This window comes from Schistocerca serialis, chromosome 7 (assembly GCF_023864345.2).
Source record: "Schistocerca serialis cubense isolate TAMUIC-IGC-003099 chromosome 7, iqSchSeri2.2, whole genome shotgun sequence".
NCBI classification, from domain to species: Eukaryota; Metazoa; Arthropoda; class Insecta; order Orthoptera; family Acrididae; genus Schistocerca; species Schistocerca serialis.
Genome location: NC_064644.1, coordinates 631,847,944 through 631,868,065, shown reverse-complemented (window position 1 = coordinate 631,868,065; position 20,122 = coordinate 631,847,944). Strand labels below are relative to the sequence as shown.

At 41.7% G+C, this 20,122-nt stretch overlaps 1 protein-coding gene across 1 annotated transcript in view; it reads left to right on the top strand.

Annotated features, from left to right (window-relative positions):
• The window catches only part of LOC126412424 (molybdenum cofactor biosynthesis protein 1-like), a 262,733-nt gene that overhangs the window by 34,271 nt on the left and 208,340 nt on the right, over nt 1-20,122 (top strand). The window contains exon 2 of the mRNA XM_050082019.1: nt 18,304-18,530. Coding sequence (XP_049937976.1) covers nt 18,342-18,530 — 189 coding nt within the window. The 5' untranslated portion in view covers nt 18,304-18,341. The remainder of the gene's footprint in view (nt 1-18,303; nt 18,531-20,122) is intronic.

Genomic DNA, 20,122 nt, shown 5'->3' with positions numbered 1-20,122 from the left:
TCCTCATTAGTGTTGATTCTCAGAGTATTTGTGCAACTCACCAGCTACACAACCGGCAGGCCGGAAAGGACAGAAGGAAGACTCCCTTGAAGACTTGCTACATCCCTCCAGCTAATCAACACATGAGTCTCCCTCTGCCAACTGGAAAGGCTCGAAAAAGTCCAACAAAGGCAAATGGTCTTCTCTTTCGCTGACCCAAAGATCCTCTTTGACGGTGTCGCCATGTGATACCTTCTCCTGGCCGGCCTCCATGTCGCCAGTGTGCCCCACCAACCTTTCTTGTGCCCTGGATTCCTCATGTCGACAGCAGAAGAAAGCCGACACTTCTGTAGGACCTCATGGAGCAGGATCCTCTTGCCTCTGTGCCCTGTAGCAGCGAGTTTTTGCAGACTGGCACTCGGCAGCTGCCGAGGTGACACCCCTTCGTATTGTCCTCATCGTGACTGTCCTCCAATGGAACTTTTGCAGCCTTTGAACCAACAAAGAGGATTTATGACTGCTTTTAGAATCGCAGCTTCTACTTGTACTCTGCCTTCAGGAAACAAAATTGCATCCTCGCGACTGCTTTGAGCTTTTGCATTTCTTCCTGGTCTGTTTTGACCTTCCGCTCGAGGTTGGCATTCTGTCTCATGGGGGAGTCATATGGGATGACATTCATAGTCAACCCATCCATCTCCCTGACTACCTGTCATCGAGCTGTTGCAGTTTGTCTTTTCCTTCCTCACTTGAGCTTTTCCCTTTCTACCATTTACATCCCTCCGTCATTCGATGTCACCAGGTTCGACTTCCTCCAGCTTATTGGACAGCTTCCTCGCCGATTTCTGCTGCTTGGGGACTTTAATGCACACCATCCCATTTGGGGCTCTTCCAGAACCTTTCCGAGAGGTGCCCTCTTCGCTGCCATTCTTAATCAACTTAACCTTGTCTTCTTTAACACAGAAGCACCCATGTTGCTTTCAGACTCGTCACACACCTATTCCCATTTGGACCTTTCCTTCTTCACTGCCCGTCCTGCACATCATCTTGAACGAACCGTTCTTTCTGACACCTACTCGAGCGACCATTTCCTGTGTGCTATCCATTTGCTGACTCCTACCCCACCTCCGTGCACATCGAAATGGCAGCTCACTAAGGCTGACTGGAGACTTTACTCCTCCCTGGCGACCTTCAACGAACACGATTTCCGCAGTTGTCATGACCAGGTGGAATTTCTTACAAACATTATCCTTACTGTCGCAGAACATTCCATTCCTCACACTTCCTCTTTACCATGCTGTGTCCCAGTCCTTTGGTGGACTGAAGCGTGCTGCGATGCAATTCGCATTCTTCGGGATAACCAAAAAGGTAGCTGAACTTCATTCACTAGTTCTTTTAACAGTTTCACCCCCCCTCTACCATCGTGTGCACCAACCTCCGACGGTTCTCTGGGAGCAAGATCCATTCGCCAATTTTCGGCCTGACAGTAGCAGACAATATCATCGTGTACCCTACTGCTATCTCCAACACCTTGGGTCGCTATTTTGCAGAAATTTTGAGCTCCTCCCACTATTGTCCTGCCTACCTCTATTGGAAATGAGCAGAGAAGACTCGGGCAATACCCTTCTGTTCTCAGAATCGTGAGTGTTACTGTGCTGCCTTTACTATGAGGAAGCTAGATCACGCTCTCACTTCATCTCAATCCTCCGTCCTGGACCAGACACTGTTGACTTTCAAATGTTGCAGCACCTTTCTCTTGTGGGCAAGCACTTTTTGCTTAATACGTACAACCGGACCTGGGCAGTGGGCATGTTTTCCAGCCACTGTCGTGAAGCCACTGTCATACCCACACCTAAGCCCGGTAAGGACAAACAACTTCCTTCTGGCTATTACCCACTTTGTTTACCCATGTCATGAATGGTTTTCTGTGGAAATCCCAGACTGGCTGTGTTTTTCAATTTGGAGAAAGCCTACGACATTTGTTGGAGGACTAGTATCGTTTGTACTCTCTACACATGGGGCCAACTGCCCCATCTCCTTGAGGAACTTTTAAAAGACGAGTTTTCGAAGTACGTATGGGGTCTGCCTCCTCGGACACCTTTATCAAGGAAAATGGTGTACCTCAGGGTTCTGTCCTGAGTGTCGTCGTCTTTGCTGTCGCCATTAACCCTACAATGGCCTGTCTCCTGCTGGGCATCTCTGGCTCTCTTGTTGTTGACAATTTTGCTATCTACTGCTGCTCTCCATGAACCTGTTTCATTGATTGGTGTCTTCAGCAATGTCTCGATCGTCTTTACTCACGGAGCATCGACAGTGGCTTCCGTTTTTGTACTGACAAAAACATTTGTATGAATTTCTGGCAGCACAGCTGGTTTCTCCCACCATTTTTACATCTTCGGCCTGTTGCTCTTCCATTCATTGAAACTACAAAATTCCTGAGGCTCCTGCTTTATACAAAACTATCTTGGTCCTCCCATTTCATGCTCCCTGCAGCTTTTTCGATGGGTGTGAACCCTTCACCATCTTGGCTTCGTGCGGCAGTCCATCTTCACCTTGACCTTCATTCACTTTCTAAAGACACTGCACCAGGCTCGCTCTATTGCCTTCAGTTTCACGACCTATGCATGGAATTTTGCAATAGTATCATTGTGTACACTGATGGCTCTTTGACTGACCATGGTGTCGGGTGTGCCTTCAACGTCAACCAACATTTTTTGGTACTGACTTCTGGCACATTGCTCAGTATTTACAGCAGAGCTCTTCACCCTGTATCAGATCATGGAGTACATCTGGTGACATACTCTTTTCAACTGTGTCACTGCTCAGACTCTCTCGGCACCCTTCAAAGCCTCTGTGCACTGTGGACTGTCCATCCCTTAATGCACCGGTTCCAGGAAAGCTTCCACTTGCTCACTTTTTATGGAGCCACTGTGATGTTTATGTGGGTTCCAGGTAATATCGGTCCAAGAAGTCGCTGACACTGCTGCCAAAGCTGCATTCCTCGTACTTCAGCCCAATAATTCTTGCATTCCCTCTGATGATCTCTTGTAGCTTTCTGTCAGGAGGTGGTGTCACTTTGACATCGACACTGGTCCTCCATTCATAGGAATAAGCTCTTGGTTATTAAGCCTCTCCCAGTGGCTTGGACAACCTCCTCTCAGTCCTCCTGCGGCGAGGTCATTTTAACTAGGTTGCATATTGGGCACTGCCTTTTTAGCCATCACCATTTGTTAAGTGGTGCTCCCCCACTACTTTGTGCACATTGCACCCAACTTTTAACTGTCTGCCGTTTCCTGAGGGGATGCCCTTTTTTTTTTACCGTTTACGTTCCCGTTTGGGTTTGCCATCTGAGTTATTGGCCGTTTTAGTGAACAATGCGTGGGCTGTCGACCGTGTTTTACTTTTTATCAGTTGTAGCAGTATGGTGAAGGCCATTTAATTTTTAGTTCGGGGCCTCCATTTCCCTATTGCGTACTTCGTAGACCTTTCTCCACGTCCCTGTTTATAGCTGTCCTCTCTTCTGTCATTAAACGTTGACATGTAATCATTTTTAACTCCTCTCTTCATCTTTGTGTTTCACAGTTTTGGCATGGACACATATGACCCTAGTTGTTTTTGCGCCCTAAAACAAAATGGGGGAGAAATACAAAGCCCTTACATTCTTTTGTTGACTTATGTCTTTACCTCTCCTCGAGACCTCAAAATTTGTCGGGGAAAAATTCTAAAATGTGTCTGTGGAATCAGAGAAATATCAGGGAATTTCACTTGGAGAAACTTGTGGCAACCCTGATTTTAGGTTTTTATATATGGAAATTATTTTTGCTTCTAGTATTGCAGTTCTGAATTGCTGAGTTCATCTTAAACCAACTCTTGTTATTAATCACAAATACCATTAGGGAATATAACTTCTATAGGCATGTAAGTGTGAGAATCCATGGGTCCCTGAAGAAGCTTTTTCAAGATGTAGAATAAATATTTTTTTCCGCTTAGCTGAAGTACCTCAGAAGATTATGCCATATGAGTAAACTGAGTGAAAGTGTGTTAGCAATCCTTTGTCCAGTTTCATACAGTAAGAGATTTCTAAGCACAAAATGGGCGGAACTGAGCTTCTCGGTTAACTGACCCACATGCTGGTCTCACACGTGATTGGTATCTGCATACCCAGGAACTTAGAACACGGGAGCCTAATTGCCCATTTATCCCCCCCCATGAACCATGGACCTTGCCGTTGGTGGGGAGGCTTGCGTGCCTCAGCGATACAGATAGCCGTACCGTAGGTGCAACCACAACGGAGGGGTATCTGTTGAGAGGCCAGACAAACGTGTGGTTCCTGAAGAGGGGCAGCAGCCTTTTCAGTAGTTGCAAGGGCAACAGTCTGGATGATTGACTGATCTGGCCTTGTAACATTAACCAAAACGGCCTTGCTGTGCTGGTACTGCGAACGGCTGAAAGCAAGGGGAAACTACAGCCGTAATTTTTCCCGAGGGCATGCAGCTTTACTGTATGATTACATGATGATGGCGTCCTCTTGGGTAAAATATTCCGGAGGTAAAATAGTCCCCCATTCGGATCTCCGGGCGGGGACTACTCAAGAGGATGTCGTTATCAGGAGAAAGAAAACTGGTGTTCTACGGATCGGAGCGTGGAATGTCAGATCCCTTAATCGGGCAGGTAGGTTAGAAAATTTAAAAAGGGAAATGGATAGGTTGAAGTTAGATATAGTGGGAATTAGTGAAGTTCGGTGGCAGGAGGAACAAGACTTCTGGTCAGGTGACTACAGGGTTATAAACACAAAATCAAATAGGGGGAATGCAGGAGTAGGTTTAATAATGAATAGGAAAATAGGAATGCGGGTAAGCTACTACAAACAGCATAATGAACGCATTATTGTGGCCAAGATAGATACGAAGCCCACACCTACTACAGTAGTACAAGTTTATATGCCAACTAGCTCTGCAGATGACGAAGAAATTGAAGAAATGTATGATGAAATAAAAGAAATTATTCAGATTGTGAAGGGAGAGGAAAATTTAATAGTCATGGGTGACTGGAATTCGAGTGTAGGAAAAGGGAGAGAAGGAAACATAGTAGGTGAATATGGATTGGGGGACAGAAATGAAAGAGGAAGCCGCCTGGTCGAATTTTGCACAGAGCACAACATAATCATAACTAACACTTGGTTTAAGAATCATGAAAGAAGGTTGTATACATGGAAGAACCCTGGAGATACTAAAAGGTATCAGATAGATTATATAATGGTAAGACAGAGATTTATGAACCAGGTTTTAAATTGTAAGACATTTCCAGGGGCAGATGTGGACTCTGACCACAATCTATTGGTTATGACCTGTAGATTAAAACTGAAGAAAGTGCAAAAAGGTGGGAATTTAAGGAGATGGGACCTGGATAAACTAAAAGAACCAGAGGTTGTACAGAGATTCAGGGAGAGCATAAGGGAGCAATTGACAGGAATGGGGGAAATAAATACAGTAGAAGAAGAATGGGTAGCTTTGAGGGATGAAGTAGTGAAGGCAGCAGAGGATCAAGTAGGTAAAAAGAGGAGGGCTAGTAGAAATCCTTGGGTAACAGAAGAAATATTGAATTTAATTGATGAAAGGAGAAAATATAAAAATGCAGTAAGTGAAACAGGCAAAAAGGAATACAAACGTCTCAAAAATGAGATCGACAGGAAGTGTAAAATGGCTAAGCAGGGTTGGCTAGAGGACAAATGTAAGGATGTAGAGGCCTATCTCACTAGGGGTAAGATAGATACCGCCTACAGGAAAATTAAAGAGACCTTTGGAGATAAGAGAACGACTTGTATGAATATCAAGAGCTCAGATGGAAACCCAGTGCTAAGCAAAGAAGGGAAAGCAGAAAGGTGGAAGGAGTATATAGAGGGTCTATACAAGGGCGATGTACTTGAGGACAATATTATGGAAATGGAAGAGGATGTAGATGAAGATGAAATGGGAGATACGATACTGCGTGAAGAGTTTGACAGAGCACTGAAAGACCTGAGTCGAAACAAGGCCCCCGGAGTAGACAATATTCCATTGGAACTACTGACGGCCGTGGGAGAGCCAGTCCTGACAAAACTCTACCATCTGGTGAGCAAGATGTATGAAACAGGCGAAATACCCTCAGACTTCAAGAAGAATATAATAATTCCAATCCCAAAGAAAGCAGGTGTTGACAGATGTGAAAATTACCGAACTATCAGCTTAATAAGTCACAGCTGCAAAATACTAACACGAATTCTTTACAGACGAATGGAAAAACTAGTAGAAGCCAACCTCGGGGAAGATCAGTTTGGATTCTGTAGAAACACTGGAACACGTGAGGCAATACTGACCTTACGACTTATCTTAGAAGAAAGATTAAGGAAAGGCAAACCTACGTTTCTAGCATTTGTAGACTTAGAGAAAGCTTTTGACAATGTTGACTGGAATACTCTCTTTCAAATTCTAAAGGTGGCAGGGGTAAAATACAGGGAGCGAAAGGCTATTTACAATTTGTACAGAAACCAGATGGCAGTTATAAGAGTCGAGGGACATGAAAGGGAAGCAGTGGTTGGGAAGGGAGTAAGACAGGGTTGTAGCCTCTCCCCGATGTTGTTCAATCTGTATATTGAGCAAGCAGTAAAGGAAACAAAAGAAAAATTCGGAGTAGGTATTAAAATTCATGGAGAAGAAATAAAAACTTTGAGGTTCGCCGATGACATTGTAATTCTGTCAGAGACAGCAAAGGACTTGGAAGAGCAGTTGAATGGAATGGACAGTGTCTTGGAAGGAGGATATAAGATGAACATCAACAAAAGCAAAACAAGGATAATGGAATGTAGTCTAATTAAGTCGGGTGATGCTGAGGGAATTAGATTAGGAAATGAGGCACTTAAAGTAGTAAAGGAGTTTTGCTATTTGGGGAGCAAAATAACTAATGATGGTCGAAGTAGAGAGGATATAAAATGTAGACTGGCAATGGCAAGGAAAGCGTTTCTGAAGAAGAGAAATTTGTTAACATCCAGTATTGATTTAAGTGTCAGGAAGTCATTTCTGAAAGTATTCGTATGGAGTGTATCCATGTATGGAAGTGAAACATGGACGATAAATAGTTTAGACAAGAAGAGAATAGAAGCTTTCGAAATATGGTGCTACAGAAGAATGCTGAAGATTAGATGGGTAGATCATGTAACTAATGAGGAAGTATTGAATAGGATTGGGGAGAAGAGAAGTTTGTGGCACAACTTGACCAGAAGAAGGGATCGGTTGGTAGGGCATGTTCTGAGGCATCAAGGGATCACCAATTTAGTATTGGAGGGGAGCGTGGAGGGTAAAAATCGTAGAGGGAGACCACGAGATGAATACACTAAGCAGATTCAGAAGGATGTAGGTTGCAGTAGGTACTGGGAGATGAAAAAGCTTGCACAGGATAGAGTAGCATGGAGAGCTGCATCAAACCAGTCTCAGGACTGAAGACCACAACAACAACAACATCCCTACTTTTGATATTCGTATCTGTAAGTCGCTTTTATTTCTTTAGAACTGCACAATACAAGTTTTTAGGCCTTAAGCTGGTACCTGTGGATCAGTACAAGCCTGTTCTGTTATTCTCCTGAATGTTTCTGGTATGGATGAGTTTAGATCTTGCATCAATAAGTTTGTGACACTGCAAAACATTAGAGTTTTTCCAAAGCCCTCCAGTGCCCCAAGTAAATCATTTTTGTGGACTTGGCAGCAAACACTGTGTGCCACACCATATTTTATGTTTTCCCTTTTTGAGTTTAATCTTATTACTGTCTTATCATTTGTTAATGTGACCTTCCATTTTCTGTAGTTAAAGTACAACTCAATCCATGCAAGGGGAAGACTTTTAATGCCATACTGTTTTAGCTCCCCCTCACAGAATTTTTTAATCTAAACAGTCAAAGGCTTTGGCAAGATGACAGGGGGGATAATTTCCACTATTTAATTCTACTGGAATTGAATTTTTGAGATATTATGTTGGATTCTCAGTATAGAACCTTTACAGAAGTCAAACTGTGTTGTTAAAAAGTTACTCTCTGAATGGTGGTTCACCATTCTAAGTGGATTTAGGTTGAAATACTATGCAGAGATGAAGAGGCTTACAAAGGCTGGAATAGGCTGGTGAGATGCACCAAAGCAGTAGTTGGATGAAGACCACAACAGCAGACTTCAACTCAGTTTATTGATGGAAATCCAGCTCTTGCCGAAATTAGCTCTCTCTCTCTCTCTCTCTCTCTCTCTCTCTCTCTCTCTCTCTCTCTCTCTCTCTCTTTCTCTCTCTCTCTCTGTCTCTCTCTCTCTCTCTCTCTCTCTCTGACACACACACACACACACACACACACACACACACACACACTTCCTTCTAGCTACCACTCCATCTCTCTTACCAGTGTGTTCGCAAGGTGATGGGACATATGATTCATGCCCGGATGATATGGTGGCTCGAGTCTCACAATTTTTGATGAATGCACAGTGTGGCTTTCAACACGGCATTCTGCAGTTGACCGTCTCATTATTTTGCCCACCCATGTCATGAATGGTTTTCTGCAGAAATCCCAGACTGTCGCCGTGTTTTTCAATTTGGAGAAGGCCTATGACACCTGCTAGAGAGCTAGTACCCTCCATACTCTTCACATGTGGGGCTTCCGTGGCCACCTACCCTGTTTCCTTCAGACATTTTTAAAAGACTGAGTTTTCGAGGTGCATGAAGGGTCTCCCTTGTTGGACACCTTTATCCAGGAAAATGGTGTGTCTCAGGGTTCCATTCTGAGTGTCATTCTCTTTGCTATCACCATAAACCCTATAATGGCCTGTCTCCCACTGGGCATCTCCGGCTCCCTTTTTTTTGACGATTTTGCCTTCTATTGCAATTCTCTATGAACCTGTCTCACTTAGTGGCATCTTCAGCAATGTCTTGATTGTCTTTACTCCTGGAGCATCGACAATGGCTTTCGCTTTTCCACTGACAAAACTGTCTGTATGAATCCCACGAACGCTGACTGCAAATTTGTATGTCCGTCTGGTTATTTGACCTGTTGTGCTGCCATTCACAAACAGCATTCCAGGAGGTGTTTTCCTACAGGATAACACTTGCTCACATACTGCTGTTGTAAGCCAACATGCTATAGTGTGTCAACATATTGCCTTGGCTTGCTCGATAACCAGCTCTACCTCCAATCGAGCACATATTGGACATCATCTGATGACAGCTTCAACCGATCCACAAACATCATTAACTGTCCTTATATTGGCCAACCAAGTGCAACAGGCATGGAACTCCATCCCACAAACTGACACATGACATGTGTACAACAGCGTACCAGCATTTACATTTATATTTGCAGTGGCTTATCTCACACTCACATTGATCTCTGATCCTGCAACGTTAATCACTTTACATATGTTGTCTCAACAAATATATTCCTGGTATTTCATTACTCTACATTAATTATTTTTTGGTGTTGCAAATTTTTCCGTCAGTGTACCTGGCCTTTCTTTAACCACCCCTGGTGCAATGCAGAATTTTCTTCCCAGTAGCGAGAAAATGCTGTTATTCCAATTTTGAAATCAGATAAATTGCCTCTTCAAACGGACAGCTGTCGTCCAGATTGTTTACTCAGTGTCCTGAAAGTTACTTGAACATATGGTTAGTCAAAGGCTGTATTGTGTCCTTGAATCCCCGGATCTTTTGGCTTCGATCCAGGGTGCTTTTCGCCAAGGGCGCTCTACTGAAGATAATTTAGTCCACTTGAAGTGTGCTATCTGAACAGCTTTTGCTCAGCATCAGTTCCTTGTTGCAGTTTTCATTGACCTGTGTATATATCTTATGATACCACATGGTGCCATAACGTCCTTGCCACCTTAAAGGAGTGGGGCCTCCATGGCCCACTACAGATTTTTATCCAGAACTTTCTTCCATGTCACACTTTTTGGTTACAGGTTGGTGCCTCCTGTAGCATCCACCCCTGCAGGAGAAGGGGCTTGCACAAGGTTCTGTTTTGAGTGCCGCTCTCCTTTATGCGGCTATCAATGATCTGGCGGCAGCTGCATGACATATGGTGTCCCCATCTTTTTTGTTCGTCCGCGACGGCTATTGCTGGAGGCAGAATGCAGGGAGCAATACACTAAGCACAATCCTGCGCTTTCACTCATAGCATCCATTTTTTGGCTGCCATGACCTACGTTATGCATTTCTGTCATTGTGTTTTTTAGGACTGGTCTTTGATGCCTAGTTGACATGGCTTCCCCGTCTTTGTCAACTAAAGCAGACATGTAGGTCGCACCTGAATGCTCTTCTATGCCTCAGCGACACCGACCGCGGTGTGGTCCACTCTACTTTAATATGGCTGTGCAGTCACACCTAGATTACAGGAATCTCTCATATGACTTTTTATCAGCTTCAACATTACGTCTGGATTCGATACACTATTGTGGTAACAGGTGCCTTTTGACTAGGCAGCAGTTGCACTATTATGTGTTCTGCACCATCAAAAATTGATGGCAGCTGCTCGCCCATAGTACCCTAACTGTCATCTCCTCTTTCCAGATACGAGATCTACCTCCGAAAATGGCAACACAGGTCTGGGGTTATGATCACCAAGTCTGAGTCTTGGTCCAGCACACAGTTTTAATCTGCCAGGAAGTTTCATATCAGTGCACACTATGCTGCAGAGTGAAAATCTCATTCTAGAAAACTCTTTAACTGGAATTCTCTTTACATATTGGCTATTTTCTTCACATATGTGGGACATGGTCTCATCTGAAAAGTGAAAGCAAGCCTGTAAAAGAAAGGGTGGGTAGTTCTCAATTCTTGAGCAGTGACCCTCTTTTTTTTTCTTTTTCTTTTTAAAAAAAAAAAAAGATCCTTTGTAATTTGGGTGAGTTTATGTTCAATCCTTGCACCCAATTTACTCTTTCATCTACCTACTTTTTTTCTCGTCAAGCAGAACGATATTTATGCCCGTTGCTTAATACCTGTTTTGTATCACTTACAATGCTGGTATTTATGAATTTTTCTTTGTAGTGAGGTCTTGCCAACAGCAAATTTTCTGGATGAAAAGTTGCTCAATCTGCTCATATACTTTAAAATTTAAAAGTAAATCTAGCAATGCTAGAATGTATACAAAATACTGATATACCCATTTTCAAGTTGTTGTTTAAAGATTCGCGACTTTTAAAACTTATGTAGATTATCTTTTTGATGATAGAACTTTACATAAGAAGTTATTAAGAACATTGCGAATATCACATGACGAACAATTGAATGACTAAAGCAGTGTTATCAACCCTCATTCATTGACACATGTAATAAATTCATCGAGTCAGTGAAGTCCAGAGCTGTTGTAAAAATTTCTGAAATTAAAAGTATATATTACCTAATGAATGTAGTATTTTGGGGTGAAAGAGCACAATAATTATTATTTTTGGAATGTAATAATTCACTATGGCTTCATTTTAATTCTAATAAGTATCACACTGTAATGAAACAATGTCTAAATGCCTCTCTCTCTCTCTCTCTCTCATTTGTTATAACTTACCGCTGTTATTTTGTATTTGTACTGCAGTCATTACATTAAAATTGGCTATATTGATTCTGCAATTTATACTATTATGTTATTGCTAAGAATTGATTTAAAGAATAAACGTATATATTTATTTGTAAGATTTTGTAAATTTATACCACTGGAACTCTTTCAAAATATTTGATTGGGTAATACTGCCAATAAATACAATGACTTTCTTTCTTCTGTTTATGATTGTAATAGATGTTGGACACTTTGACTCCAAGTATGTTATACAGAAACGCAGTGATTTTTTACAAAAGGCAAAACTATGTGTTCGAAGAATTGTGGAGAGGAGGGTACGTGATGTATTTTAAGTAGGTTATAAAGAGTAACTATAACAACAAAAACAATAAATTATTGATAAAATTATTTAATCCCTATGAAATCCCCAAACCACCTTCCCTACCCTCTGGCTCCTATCCTTGTAACCGCCCCCGATGCAAAACCTGTCCCATGCACCCTCCCACCACCACCTACTCCAGTCCTGTAACCCGGAAGGTGTACACGATCAGAGGCAGAGCCACGTGTGAAAGCACCCACGTGATTTACCAACTGACCTGCCTACACTGTGATGCATTCTATGTGGGAATGACCAGCAACAAACTGTCCATTCGCATGAATGGACACAGGCAGACAGTGTTTGTTGGTAATGAGGATCACCCTGTGGCTAAACATGCCTTGGTGCACAGCCAGCACATCTTGGCACAGTGTTACACCGTCCGGGTTATCTGGATACTTCCCACCAACACCAACCTATCCGAACTCCGGAGATGGGAACTTGCCCTTCAGTATATCCTCTCTTCTCGTCATCCGCCAGGCCTCAATCTCCGCTAATTTCAAGTTGCCGCCACTCATACCTCACCTGTCTTTCAACAACTTCTTTGCCTCTACACTTCTGCCTCGACTGACATCTCTGCCCAAACTCTTTGTCTTTAAATATGTCTGCTTGTGTCTGTATGTGTGGATGGATATGTGCGTGTGTGCGAGTGTATACCTGTCCTTTTTTCCCCCTAAGGTAAGTCTTTCCGCTCCCGGGATTGGAATGACTCCTTACCCTCTCCCTTAAAACCCACTTCCTTTCGTCTTCCCCTCTCCTTCCCTCTTTCCTGATGAGGCAACAGTTTGTTGCGAAAGCTTGAATTTTGTGTGTGTGTGTTTGTGTTTGTTTGTGTATCTATCGACCTGCCAGCGCTTTTGTTCGGTAAGTCACCTCATCTTTGTTTTTATGTAAAATTATTTAATTGAATAGATAAAAAATCTACTCACCAAGTGGCAGCAGAACATACACATAAAACGCTGTTGTGATTGGCAAGCTTTCGGAGCCAGTGGCTCCTCCAGATAGAAGCATTGAAGGGGAAGGAAGAAGGGTAATGGAAAAGGCCTGGAGAGTTCCAGGAAAAGGTGTAGATTTTGGGAAAGTCACCCAGAACTGCGGATCAGGCGAAAAATAGAAACGACACATGTCATATACCAGCTATTATGTAAACACAGTTCAGCTTTCTACATCTGCATGACTACCACCAAATTATCAGTTAGGATAAATGGGCATAGGCATAGTGTATATACTGGAAACTCACAATATCCTGTTGCAGAGCACGCTCTACAACATGGCATACGTGACCTCGACACTTGTTTCACCACACATGCCACCTGGATTCTTCTGCCAGACACCAGTTTCTCAGAACTCCGCAGGTGGGAACTAGCACTACAACGTGTCCTTGGCTCTCACTACCCACCTTGCCTTAATTTACGTTAATTTCTCCTGTCTCAGCCTTTCTTCACTGTAATTACTCTTTGCTTCACTCCGTTTTAGCTTTCTACATCTTTCATTGTCTTTCCCGTCTATTTTCACTGCCCCCTCCCACAGCTGTTGTATACAATACGCTTAGCTTCTCACTCTTATTAAGTCATGTACAGTTTTAGTAGTAATCTCTGTCTTGCATATTACCCTGTCTTCCACCTTTAAGCTCTCAGGTTTCCAAATCTTGCCTGATGCAGTCCCCAACAATTAGTCTTTCCTTCTCATCCTGTACGGTAAGTCACCCATGACCCACGGTTCTGGGTAACTTTCCCAAAATCTACCCCTTTTCTTAGACCTCTCCAGTCCTTTTCCTTCACCCTTCTTGCTTCCCCTGCAACCCTTCAGCCTGAAGAAGGAGTCACTGACTCCAAACGCTTCCCTATCACAACAGTCTTTTATGTGTGTGTTCTGCCACTGCTTGGTGAGTAGATTTTTTATCTATCCAATTAAATAATTTTATAAAGAGTATCTGTGTGTGATGTTTTTATTGGTATACAACTTGTTATAAACATAACTTATTTTTACCATTTAATATGTTTCCAGATATTTACCAGTGGTAAAGATGAAATTGGGTTGATTGTACTTGGTTCTGACAAGACACAGACTCCACTTGATTACCCAAATGTGAGTGTGGAATTTCCTCTTGCACTGCCTACATGGCAGATGATATCCATTGTGGAGAAATCTTTACATGAAAGAGAAATAAAAACAGATTGGATAGATGGTGTTGTTGTTGGCATGCAAGTCTTGAAAGATGAGCTAGATTAAGTATTTAAAGCTGTCTGTTTCATGACATTCCTGGAACATGTTCCAGAATGTGTGTTACACAAATCACAGTGACATAGTTGTGACTTTATAAACTTGAATCAATATGTTTTTGTAATGAAAAAGAAACAGAAGGCACAATACCTGCAGAAATAGGAAATTTGTTTGTGTGATTTTACTGTATGAATGTTTATTACAGTTTTTCAGCTCAATAATTAAGGAGGTATTGATACAAGGCTTTGCCAAAAATCCATCTGTCACCTACAATTCCAGCCCTGTCCCTGGCATTCCCTACCCCACAATATGACTGGGCCACCATGAAAGCAGCTACATCATTGTCAAATTCACTGAAACTACTGCATAGCAATTTACTTGAGTATGGCTGCTGTTGTGGTCTTCAGTTTGGTTTAAGCACTGCGTCAATACCTTCTCTTCATAGCACTCGGAGGTCGCGATCTGCGACTGTTTTTACAAATGGCAAGAGAACTTTTCCTCTAGTTGCTTGTTTTTCAGTGAAAGATTCAAATATTTTAGAATGTAGTGCCTTATGTATATCTGTTAGAATAGCCACAAGGTCTGAAAGTTATTTTCAAATGATTGAGCTCTTCTACACAGTATTGAAATTCACAGATTCTTCCAACCTGGTCCACCAATGTCTTACATACTCCTCTTCCTCCATGAATTGTTTCCAGCATTTGGAGATGAAACATTAGGCAGCAAAACGTGCCTTATAACCAAAATCTAATGAACATATAATTAAATTAACCAAAGATGTAATGTTGCACTCTCAGGTAAGACTGATCTTGAATGCAAAGCCAAAGTGGAAATTAAATGTACGCTGCAACATTCATCACACTTTTTGTTATTGAATTTATTCACAGTGCCATAAGGAGAACTGAGTTTATGTGTTTTATAGAGTCAGATACACGCTGTGGCACAGGGTGCTGTCCGTTATTCTCCTGACTATGATGTGCAGGAATGGTAGTCTTCCTTCTTCTTTGGTCTCCATAGTGAATTTGATTTTGTGGCGTGTGGAGTTCACATGTACAAAGAAGTCAAGAAGTTTGTCTCTTCCATGAGGCCAGATGACAAGTGTGTTATTTACATAACAGAAGAAGAAGAAGATGGATTTCCATTTGGATGACATCAGGGCCTCTTCCTCGAAGTGCACCGTAAACATATTCACAATCTCTGGTCAGAGTGGCCTGCCTATTGTGACTCCATCTGTTTGCGGGAGGGGGGTGTGCCACAAGTCAGTGAAGTGGGAAAGCTGACCAAGTAATATGCGTGACGTGTCATACCTCGACCGATATTGAGAACAGAATAAAAAATTCAGAGGCATTACTTTTCAGCACTCCCATGCATATTCTGTATGCAAGAAAAGCTTATGGAGCAGGTTTCTCATTCAGAAATTCTATTTCAGTGTTGGTTGTTTACACGAAGACCGTGTTAAGCATAATGGAAGAAGGAGAAATGTTTATCAGCATTCCAGATTTGGCAGTGGCAGGCTCATGGTCTGCTGAGACTCTGGTTTATTGTTTCACTATATTGCTGCTTGCATTGCTCAGAATCTCATTTTGTGCGAACATTGAATTGGTAGGTTCAGATGGGCCATGCTAAATGCCTTGCAGGGCCTCAGTAGTGCCACCCAACTAGCACCTGAGAGGGCAGACAAGTGTTCGCTCATGCGTACATGATCCTGCAGTGAAGTTGTGTACATTTAGTCAGGAAGTGGGCTTGTATACAGTGAGACAAGTATCCACACAGACAATGTGATGGCATCTGGAGCAGCACAGACTGTCAAGCCCTTAATGCAGCTCTAGAGAGAGGTGAACTGACAGCGGTGCAACTAACAACAATGCCAGACACAGGAATGGCACTGTGTCATCGTATCAGATGAGTCTCGGTTCTGCAACATCGTCACAATTGATGTACTTGTGTGTGGAGGCTCTGATGCCAACAGACCTGGCCAGATTGTACCTGTCATTCCCATGCGGGTCCAGCATGTGATGTGATGGTATGGGGTGCAACTGGATACATGTCACAACCTCTGGTTCGCATCGCCAATAATTTGGACAGCGGCCATTGCATTTGTGTTTTGTTAAGGCCTATCGCTGTGCCCTATTTTCAAGGGCTCCATGATGTTATCTTTTAACAAGATAATGCAAGACTACACATCACCTGAGCTGTACTGAGCTACCTCGATACAGAGAGTGTTCCACTGTTGCCATATCCAGCATTTTCTTCAAATCTGTCAAGTGTGGAGAACGTCTGTTCACAGAATGCCAAGAGATGGGTATGCCACCAGTCGCCAGCCACCAGTCGCCAACCACTACAGTTGATGAACTCTGACATATGACATACAGTTGAGTAGCATGAATTAATGTACCCATGGCTGTAATCCAACCTCGATTTGATATCCAGTGTGATGAGAGCTGTTCTGCTGTTCCAGTTTCAATACTGAAATTCATATATTATTGTTATGCTATCCTTACCAGATTGGACTGTGGTGTCATACAGCATAAAATATCTTACAACGTGTTGAATCAGTGATGAGAAGTGTAGAACAGCCAGCAGGGGAAAGATGTTGGCAATGAGACAGCTTTTATGTAGAACAGCAGTACAGTGTTTTACAGTGCATAATACTTCCACTGATTGAGAACAAAATGTGCAGTTTGCTGTCATCCATTTTCACAAACATAGCCTTGAAAAATAATGTTGACATTACTGTGCATTTCACTCTGAGGCATATTGCACTCTGAGAATGTTCATCGAATTCAGTTACTTTGTATTATATTTCAGTAACAGTGACATAATAGCAAATTGGACTGTATGAGTTTTTATTGATTTTTTTTCCAGAGACACACTACCATTTCTTCAGATTTATTTAATTTGGGTATAAATCCTTTCCAGCATATATGCTGTACACAAAATGTTGAACATAAAATATAGCTATCTGCTGATTTAACATCTTGCTGTTGTAACACATAGTTCAATGTATTTTACACACTTATAAACTTATTTATACAGTTATAGTAATTTATACCATTACATTAATGTTGTACCTTAATGTTCTGGAAGATGATATTATAAGGAACCTCATACTTTTCCTGGATGATAGAGTTGTCTATAATGAATTATTGCCTGAAAAACATCTGCACAAATTTGAGTCAGATCATAACATTTCAAATTGGTCCAAAGATAGGCAACTGAGTTTAAGTTTTCAGAAATGTAAATTGGAGCACATCACAAAACAAATAAAAGACAGTATTGTATGACTACATTATCAAATAATCACAGTTTTAACTGGTCAACTCATACAAATATCTGGATGAAATGAAATGGTGACATAGACTCACTTGTAGGCAAAGCAGAATGCAGACTTCAATTCGTTGGTAAGATACTGGAAAATGCAATCAGTCTATAGAGGACATTGCTTACAAAATACTTGTGTGGCCCATTCTAGAATATTGCTTAAGTATGACCCATAACAAATAAGGCTAATGGCAGACATTGAATGTATACAAAATAGTGTAGCATGATTGATCATAGATTTATTTGATGCTTGGGAGAGCATCAAGAAGCTACTAAAAATTGGAAATGCCAGACAAGTGAAGATAGACGCCAAATATATGACAAAACCCAACTTATGAAATTTCAGGGACCTGTATTAAGCGAGGTATTTGGGGATTATACAATAACCACATATGTATCACTCCTATAGGGACCATGAAGGCAAGATTAATTACAGCATGCACAGAACCATTTAAAGAATCATTCTTCCCACACTCCACATGAGCATTGAATGGGGAAAAACCATAATAGGTGGTACAACAATGTACTGTGTCGGACAAACCCACAGTGGTTTATACAGTGTGCATGGAGACATGGAATCAGTTGACAGTAGCTGGGTAATGGTTCATATTGATTCCCATTTCCCTGTTGCAGTAGGTGATCTTATGCCTCTAATTATTTTTTCATTGCTATCTTAACTTGCATTCTTCAATTCAGTTTATTAACCCTTCTTATCTCTTTGTATTAGGGCAAATGTACAGTTAACTTTTAAGGAATTTGTATTTTCAATTTATCAACTGGAGTTTTGTTTCATATGCAACAGCAATGTTACAAATTATTTGTTTCAGTTTGTTTAGAATAATTTGCTGTTTCACAGGTGCCTTGAAGAAAATAAAAGATCTCGAAAGTGTCTTAATGACAACCGATGGCCTCATATTGACAAGACAGCTGGTTGCCTTGCAGAGGGCAGGCCTTGACGGTCTGAACATCAGCTTAGACACCCTGCAGTCCCAACGCTACAACCAGATCACGAGGAGGAAAGGCTGGGAGCGTGTCATGGCTGGCATAGATCTAGCCTTGCAACTTGAATACGACCCTGTGAAGGTATTACTAGTGCAGCTGTCATCGCATGCAGACTTTCATAAGCAAAAGATATAAATCTGTTGTTAAGAATATCAATACAAGAATCACCATTTTAAAGCAGTACGCCCTCACCCTCGCCCCCATCCCTGCTCCCACCCTCACCCCTGTCTCCACACTGCAGCTGTAAGTGAAGGAAGGTATATTAAGACAGAAGAAGTAAATATTAGCTGACGATGCTAACAGTTTCGTAGTTTATACAACATAAAAAGTATGCCTTGCAAGTTTACCAATTAAATGTCTTATATTTTCCTCCAAAGAGAGTCTTATGAGACTCAAGATCTTTATAGTTTCTCTTTTTTTCTTTTGTGTCTTTAGTTTAAAGTAAGTTTCCTCTATTGTGGTGTTGTTTTGAAAAAAATACTCAATTGTTTGGAAAAATTATTCTTAATTCTATAGTCACACTTTTGTTGTGTCTAAGTACTACTGGTTTCAGTAGCAAGTACCAGCATCAGTTCATCTTATTATCAAAAATTTCTTTGCAAAATAAAAGCTGACCACTGTGGCCGAGCGGTTCTAGGCACTTCAATCCGGAACCGTGCTGCTGCTATGGTCGCAGGTTCGAATCCTGCCTCAGGCAGAGATGTCCTTAGGTTAGTTAGGTTTAAGTAGTTCTAAGTCTGGGGGACTGATGACCTCAGATGTTAAGTCCCATAGTGCTTAGAGCCATTTGAACCATTTTGCAAAATAAAAAGCTTCTGTACAACTGCAAACTAGACATACCATTTTCAGGGTGCAGTTCACATCTATTGAAAGCACAACAGTGACCTTTACTTTTAGTAGATAAGACACCTACTGGGGTAAGTGACTTGATGAATGCACACAAGAAGTTGTCATTTATTCCACATGTAGCTGCCATGCAGAATCATATTTTGTATTAGTTTGTCCTTACTCTTCCAAAAGGTTAAACCTTGTCTCTGCAGCCACAGCTTCCTCTCTTCAGCAGTTGTCTTCATCTCCATGTGTGAAGAAAATCCCATTCATTGATCATATTGTTTAAGTAGGATGTTCTCAGTCATCCCCTTGTTTTCTTACCTACGATCTTGCCTTCAGAAATGTTTTTTAAAAGATTATCATCTCCAGTTAAGCGTCCAGTGTATTTTGCTTTGCTCTGGCCTATAACTTTCAGTGGTTCTTTCTTCTCTCCTATTTCCTTTAATTTTTCTGTCAATGCAGCTAGTTCTTGTACTTCTCCTCCAGAACCACATTTCAACAGGTTTGAGGTGAGCTTCCTTTGGCTTTTCTAATGTACAGATTTTGCATCTGTGTGTCAGAACACTCCACACAAAGGTCTTTACAAATATTTTCTTAATGTGGGAGCTGATATGTTTATTCAGTTGCAGCTTCTTCTTATTTTGGAAGGAACTCTTCACCTGTGCTATTCTTTTCTTGAATGCCTTGAAATATTGGTTGTTTTCTTGCAAAATGCTACTGAGATAGTGAATTTCAGTTCCTTTCTTGAGTTGCTCATTGCCTGTTCTTGTGTCAGTCCTACCTCCACCTCCTTTCTTGTCTGTAGCCATAACTTTTGTCTTCTTTGTATTCATTTTTAGCTT